The sequence below is a fragment of the Sinocyclocheilus rhinocerous genome, unplaced genomic scaffold, assembly GCF_001515625.1.
Source record: "Sinocyclocheilus rhinocerous isolate Xijiao unplaced genomic scaffold, SAMN03320098_v1.1 scaffold2011, whole genome shotgun sequence".
NCBI lineage: Eukaryota > Metazoa > Chordata > Actinopteri > Cypriniformes > Cyprinidae > Sinocyclocheilus > Sinocyclocheilus rhinocerous.
In genome coordinates, this window is record NW_015649239.1 from 1 (window position 1) to 7,878 (window position 7,878).

A 7,878-nucleotide genomic window follows, 5' to 3' on the forward strand; every position below is an offset into this window, starting at 1 on the left:
GCCGAAAGGTGACCTGTGGAGGAGTGATAACGCTGAAACTTTCTATTCTGGTTTGTGACACCCACTTTTCACAATTTAAAAAAAGTCCTGTCCTTAAACATCTATTAAAACCTCTGGCTTACTAACTTTTTCTTCCTGTTTTTCAGGGCTGTTTAACTTGAGGCAGATTGTTCTGGCTAAGGTGGACCAGGCTTTGCACTCAAAGAGTGGGCTCGACCCAGCTGAGGAGTATGCCAGACTTTGCCTGGACATCCTGGGAATTCCTGCTTCACCAGGTAAAATGAGATTCAGGTCTCAGTCATATAAAATAATGTATCTTTCTTTTTTAACCCCTTGAAGATAATTCAATATGTATCTGCTCTGAATTGGCTTAAAGGGCAATTTTAGTAACAGTTTTTTCCTTGAACCTTTTCAATAAATGGAAAATTTACTAAGACGTGTTCATTACAATACTCCTTAATATTGCAGATGAGACATTACATTATGACCACCTATCTAAAGGGCGTTTTCACACCTGGTGCTTTTCAGGGGTCTGAGCACGTTTCGTGTGGTTTTTGGGCCATATGTGAACAATCCAACTACTGTAGTTTGGTCATCAGATGTCTCCGTATAAATCAGCTGTTCATTATGGCTGCTTTTTCTGAAAGATCTCTAAAGATGATTCGCTCACAACGTACACTCGTTTATTTTAATTTCAACTGCTTCCAAACTGTGTAAGATAGACGCGGATGTGTGCCTTGCCAGTTTAAACTTTTGACGGTTTTACGAGCACACACATCCCAGGGTACTAAACTACACTCTCTTTAGCGTCTATTATGTTTAAACTGTCAAAAACACCATGGTTCACATAAACACAGTTGGTTTTGTCTCAGTCGCATGTAAACATTTGGGAAAGAAATCACATGTGTATCAATATACTGATCTGTGCATTACTGCAGTTCTAGTACAACGGCCTAATATGAGAATCAGTAGAATCTATATTATTTGAATGAATAATATGTAGTTTTATTTTTTTTACATTTGATTATTCAATTTCTTACTTGAATGCTACTTTTAAGGATACCTGCTGAACCTGAAAAATTTAAAGCATTGTATTCTTTTATTTTTCCTGTTTTTCTCAATGTCATCAATGCTTTGTGCTATAAAATAAACACGATTAGCCTACATAAACAAGGAAAACAATTCAAAATTAATATTGTTTACAAAGATGTACAACACTTCTATTTTTGTGCAAAAGATAAACTTGGAGGAATATTCCATGTTCAAAGGTAAGCTCATTCAAATCTGTAGCAATGTTGTTTTACAAAATTATAATACTAACAAAAACAACAATAATCTTTACAAACAAATCTCTTGGTTAGTGAGGCACATACATTGTAAGTGAAAAGGAAAAGAAAGTAAGGTTGCAGCGAGCTCACACAGACATAATAAGTAGGGCTTGGGTATGGTTAAAAACATTTCGATACGATACCTTGACTTCAATACTGGTTCCTGAACGATACTTTTTCCGATACCAATTTTATAAAATCCATTTTAACAAGATTACATTACCTCAAATAACTTGCATTACCTCATAAAACTATTTTTTGTTCAGTTTGTTGAGGTTTTTACAGACTCAGATTCATCTCCTGAGCCACTGCACAAAGGAACAAAATGTAACCAACACAATAAATCAGTGCAAATAGTTTTAATAAAGTTCAAATAGTTTTCAGTGCAAAATGAACAATTTTAAGTCCGTATGTGAGGATCACTGCTGCATGCTTAAGATCTTTGAAGTTCTTCAACATGGAAAGCAATAGAAATGTAGTAACTAGGTCATTTCCCCAGATAATTCTTTCATATCGGGCTCTGCGCTTTGCAGGGCTGTGGAACACAGGACAGATTGGCTATTCATTCCTACAACTTGTTAATTCGTTCCTACGACTTATTAATTTGTGGCCACTGGCGAGGCGTATTTGGAGTTTCAGCGTGAGAGCGCCCTCTGGCCTTTGGATGGAGATTTACTGCTGATCACAGAACCGTGCTTCACTGAAAGATACGCATGACAATCGCAGCTTCCGTCGAATCGTGATCTCGATTCCATTTCGATTTATCGTGCAGCCCTACTCAACAGTTCTTCAAAAAAATGAGTATGTCCACTTTTTCAGGAGACAGACAAGCCCTCTCTTCACTGATGATTTCCTCAGGACTAATGTCCCTAGGCTACGTTTACACTACTGCATTTTCGTTTTAAAACGCATAGCTAAGACGGAATCATAATTTCTGTTCACTTTCCACTGATTTACGTGATCTGATGAGCATTAACTGCTTCCATCGGTGTCTGCCTGTGTTTCCTCTTCCATGATCGCTTTTCTGACTCAGAGGAAGCTCATTCGCTGCTCATCTGTCAATCATATTACGTGTTCATAACCCGCCCTGTCTCCGACGACGAGCGTGCATTACACTTCCAGGAAAACATTTACAGGGATGAAACCTGAAGCTAAGAAACACGCGATTACGACAGTAAATGATTTGTACGTGATTTTCATGAGATTCTGCCTATTTTTATTACAATACAGTGTGTTTACATGAGAAATGCTAAGCAGGTGTAGCGATTAGCTTGAGGCTACAAATAACATATTTCTGCAACATTATATGACCAAAACCCTCATTAGATCACAATCTGAGGTTATTACAAACACTCGATGGTGGTTTAAAATGAGTTTTGAGCAAAAGCATAGTATAAATTTTATAAATTGTCTTATGTAGTGTGATGCTACAGTGGGAATGGTCACGTAACGCGTTTTCCTTGATGCCTCACCAGAGCCAATAGGTGTGTTCGACTTGAAGCGGCGCTGAGCAGACCGATCGATGTCTGACATCAAAGTACCGTGAGAACGATTAGACAGCACACGATTCCTTATGCTTTTGAATCGCTCTCGCGGTAATTTGATGTCTGACACTGATCGGTCTGCGCAGCGCCGCTTCAAGTCGAACACACCTAATCACCAGCACATGATTTAGGCACAACAAGCATGCTGCACGCTTACTGATGTTGACGAGATTAAATCCTTAGGTATCGAAATTTGGTACCGAACGACAAGACATGTTTCGATACTCGATAGTATCGAGGCAGTTCGGTCGGTGCCTAAAAAGTATTGAACACGATACCCAGCCCTAATAATAAGAAACACAATTTGGCATACAATATCAATACACAATTCAATAATCTAATTTAATAAATAAGATTTGTCCAGACCAGCTGGATCAAATTCTGGAGGCCATATGGTCCGACATCAAACACAGAACTGGACTAGATCCAAAAAAACAACAGTTCGAACACGAAGAGCTCTGAGACACCATTACTGCTTAAGTGGACCAAAAAAGGATCTGAGTCCTCTTTCAGGAACAGGGACAGTGTGAACGTAAAGAAAACTGGGTCCTTCTTCACTTGGTCCACCTCTTGGTCCACTTAAAGGGGCTGGGTTTGGTTCTTTTAAAGAGGACTCAAGTGTGAAAACACCTTAATAGCCTGTAGGACCTCCTTTAGGCCACTAACCATCAGCCATTTTTCCTTACAAAATTATATGGTGAAATGGTTCCCATGGTGATACTGGGTGAATGTGAATCTCATGTTTGGAAATATCTCTCAGCCAATCAGATTCAAGGACCAGAACAAACTGTTATTGTTATTAGCACCTCCTCGTTCTCATTTTAATTTTTTTTTCCCGGTGATCTTTCAGGGACAAACATGCCTGCTACCTTCGGTCACCTGGCAGGAGGATATGATGCTCAGTACTATGGTTACCTGTGGAGTGAAGTCTTCTCCATGGACATGTTCTATGCCCGTTTCAAACAAGAAGGCATCATGGACCCTAAGGTTAATTTAACCTACAGTGCTTCTGAATCCTGTATGTAAATGTCATTTGGATGTCTAACTCATGTTTCTGCATTTAACAGGTGGGTCTGGACTACAGGAAGTGCATTCTGAAGCCTGGAGGATCTGAGGATGCTGTTGACATGCTGAAGAAGTTCCTGGGAAGAGAACCCAAGCAGGATGCTTTCTTCCTGAGCAAAGGACTCACGGTTGAGCTGGAGTCGGGCAAGCCCTGCGCCTGCTGACTGCCTGAATGTAGGCTAAGCCCTTAAAGTCTCAGACTGATACCTCCTAAAAAAAAAAAAAAAAAAAGCTCATTCACTTATCACACCTTCTCCCAACCCTGCACTTGTGCGAAGAGCTGTCACTATGAAAGTTTGCAGCGTTGTTTTAAAATGGAAAATTGTATTGAAATCTGTCCAAAACAACAACAAAAACCATCCACAAATGACACTCTTGTTGCGTTTTAACTGTTTTCTGTGGAGCATAATGAATCCCCTGTAGAAAATGGCAGGGAACTGCTTCATTGCACTCATAACACATAATTCGGCTGATGTCACATACGGCATACCAGCTACATGATTAATGGGTGAATCTCACAAACATGACCAGGTCACAAGCCACCCCAAAATCAAAAAAAGAAATAAAAACAAGAAATTATAGTTTGCATAAAGAAAGCTTTAAATTAAAATTTTTTTTCACCTGTGATTTTGTAAAGCCATATTAAGCACATTTGCCCACCTAAATTCACATTACTGTAAAGCTGGACTTTTGACTTTAGTTTATTTTTATAATTCCCTTTTTTCTTAATGGCCATTCTATAAACTTATAATACACTAAGGTGTAACACTTCATTTTGATAATCTACTTTAGACACTGCTGATTCTAAGTAACTTTACAACTACATGTCAACTAGCAGTCATTAAAGTATTTGTAGACTCTCTGGTTAATATCTGCTAACGCTTTATTTTGATGGTCCCTCAACAGACATTCTACTGAGTATAAGTAACTTTGCACGTACATGTCAACTTATTCTACTAACCCTAACCTAACTGTCTACTAATGCTGTTTCTGACTCAGAGGAAGCTCATTCGCTGCTCATCTGTCAATCATATTACGTGTTCATAACCCGCCCTGTCTCCGACGACGAGCGTGCATTACACTTCCAGGAAAACATTTACAGGGATGAAACCTGAAGCTAAGAAACACGCGATTACGACAGTAAATGATTTGTACGTGATTTTCATGAGATTCTGCCTATTTTTATTACAATACAGTGTGTTTACATGAGAAATGCTAAGCAGGTGTAGCGATTAGCTTGAGGCTACAAATAACATATTTCTGCAACATTATATGACCAAAACCCTCATTAGATCACAATCTGAGGTTATTACAAACACTCGATGGTGGTTTAAAATGAGTTTTGAGCAAAAGCATAGTATAAATTTTATAAATTGTCTTATGTAGTGTGATGCTACAGTGGGAATGGTCACGTAACGTGTTTTCCTTGATGCCTCACCAGAGCCAATAGGTGTGTTCGACTTGAAGCGGCGCTGAGCAGACCGATCGATGTCTGACATCAAAGTACCGTGAGAACGATTAGACAGCACACGATTCCTTATGCTTTTGAATCGCTCTCGCGGTAATTTGATGTCTGACACTGATCGGTCTGCGCAGCGCCGCTTCAAGTCGAACACACCTAATCACCAGCACATGATTTAGGCACAACAAGCATGCTGCACGCTTACTGATGTTGACGAGATTAAATCCTTAGGTATCGAAATTTGGTACCGAACGACAAGACATGTTTCGATACTCGATAGTATCGAGGCAGTTCGGTCGGTGCCTAAAAAGTATTGAACACGATACCCAGCCCTAATAATAAGAAACACAATTTGGCATACAATATCAATACACAATTCAATAATCTAATTTAATAAATAAGATTTGTCCAGACCAGCTGGATCAAATTCTGGAGGCCATATGGTCCGACATCAAACACAGAACTGGACTAGATCCAAAAAAACAACAGTTCGAACACGAAGAGCTCTGAGACACCATTACTGCTTAAGTGGACCAAAAAAGGATCTGAGTCCTCTTTCAGGAACAGGGACAGTGTGAACGTAAAGAAAACTGGGTCCTTCTTCACTTGGTCCACCTCTTGGTCCACTTAAAGGGGCTGGGTTTGGTTCTTTTAAAGAGGACTCAAGTGTGAAAACACCTTAATAGCCTGTAGGACCTCCTTTAGGCCACTAACCATCAGCCATTTTTCCTTACAAAATTATATGGTGAAATGGTTCCCATGGTGATACTGGGTGAATGTGAATCTCATGTTTGGAAATATCTCTCAGCCAATCAGATTCAAGGACCAGAACAAACTGTTATTGTTATTAGCACCTCCTCGTTCTCATTTTAATTTTTTTTTCCCGGTGATCTTTCAGGGACAAACATGCCTGCTACCTTCGGTCACCTGGCAGGAGGATATGATGCTCAGTACTATGGTTACCTGTGGAGTGAAGTCTTCTCCATGGACATGTTCTATGCCCGTTTCAAACAAGAAGGCATCATGGACCCTAAGGTTAATTTAACCTACAGTGCTTCTGAATCCTGTATGTAAATGTCATTTGGATGTCTAACTCATGTTTCTGCATTTAACAGGTGGGTCTGGACTACAGGAAGTGCATTCTGAAGCCTGGAGGATCTGAGGATGCTGTTGACATGCTGAAGAAGTTCCTGGGAAGAGAACCCAAGCAGGATGCTTTCTTCCTGAGCAAAGGACTCACGGTTGAGCTGGAGTCGGGCAAGCCCTGCGCCTGCTGACTGCCTGAATGTAGGCTAAGCCCTTAAAGTCTCAGACTGATACCTCCTAAAAAAAAAAAAAAAAAAAGCTCATTCACTTATCACACCTTCTCCCAACCCTGCACTTGTGCGAAGAGCTGTCACTATGAAAGTTTGCAGCGTTGTTTTAAAATGGAAAATTGTATTGAAATCTGTCCAAAACAACAACAAAAACCATCCACAAATGACACTCTTGTTGCGTTTTAACTGTTTTCTGTGGAGCATAATGAATCCCCTGTAGAAAATGGCAGGGAACTGCTTCATTGCACTCATAACACATAATTCGGCTGATGTCACATACGGCATACCAGCTACATGATTAATGGGTGAATCTCACAAACATGACCAGGTCACAAGCCACCCCAAAATCAAAAAAAGAAATAAAAACAAGAAATTATAGTTTGCATAAAGAAAGCTTTAAATTAAAATTTTTTTTCACCTGTGATTTTGTAAAGCCATATTAAGCACATTTGCCCACCTAAATTCACATTACTGTAAAGCTGGACTTTTGACTTTAGTTTATTTTTATAATTCCCTTTTTTCTTAATGGCCATTCTATAAACTTATAATACACTAAGGTGTAACACTTCATTTTGATAATCTACTTTAGACACTGCTGATTCTAAGTAACTTTACAACTACATGTCAACTAGCAGTCATTAAAGTATTTGTAGACTCTCTGGTTAATATCTGCTAACGCTTTATTTTGATGGTCCCTCAACAGACATTCTACTGAGTATAAGTAACTTTGCACGTACATGTCAACTTATTCTACTAACCCTAACCTAACTGTCTACTAATGCTGTATTAATCGCCAATGAGAGTTAGTTGACATGTGGCTTCAAAGTTACTTATTAAATTTAGTATATTGTCTAAAGTGGCCTGGACTATCAAAAGGCTAGGGTTTGCCACCTCACTCACAACTGCTGCTTCTGTCACTTTTTCTCTTGACAAGAAGTGCATTGATTCAGTCGCAGAACGACTGAGAACGGGAGACGTTTCAGACGCACGCTCCACTTAACTTCAGCGCCAGGCGCGGCAAAACTAGGCCGCCGGCGCGCGCTGTAGCCTTTATCCTTACATATCAAAGCGCGAAATAAACTACGTGCATGCAATGTCGTGGTCAGTTAAGTCATGAAGTTACCAAAAAGGTGATTAAAGCTGCCTTAAAACTGTGCATGCAT

The 7,878-nt window shown here is 39.6% G+C and overlaps 2 protein-coding genes across 2 annotated transcripts; both read left to right on the top strand.

Annotated features, from left to right (window-relative positions):
- The first annotated feature begins 125 nt into the window (after positions 1-125).
- Positions 126-4,211, top strand: LOC107710440 (thimet oligopeptidase-like). The gene is made up of 3 exons (XM_016515206.1): positions 126-275; positions 3,723-3,859; positions 3,940-4,211. Exons 2-3 carry the CDS (start codon positions 3,731-3,733, stop codon positions 4,099-4,101), a joined length of 291 nt encoding a protein of 96 aa, XP_016370692.1. The 5' UTR covers positions 126-275; positions 3,723-3,730; the 3' UTR covers positions 4,102-4,211.
- Positions 4,212-6,281: 2,070 nt separating this feature from the next.
- On the top strand, positions 6,282-6,786 carry LOC107710442 (thimet oligopeptidase-like). The gene is made up of 2 exons (XM_016515207.1): positions 6,282-6,434; positions 6,515-6,786. The coding sequence occupies exons 1-2, from the start codon at positions 6,306-6,308 to the stop codon at positions 6,674-6,676; spliced, it is 291 nt and encodes a 96-aa protein (XP_016370693.1). The 5' UTR covers positions 6,282-6,305; the 3' UTR covers positions 6,677-6,786.
- The last annotated feature ends 1,092 nt before the right edge of the window (positions 6,787-7,878 follow it).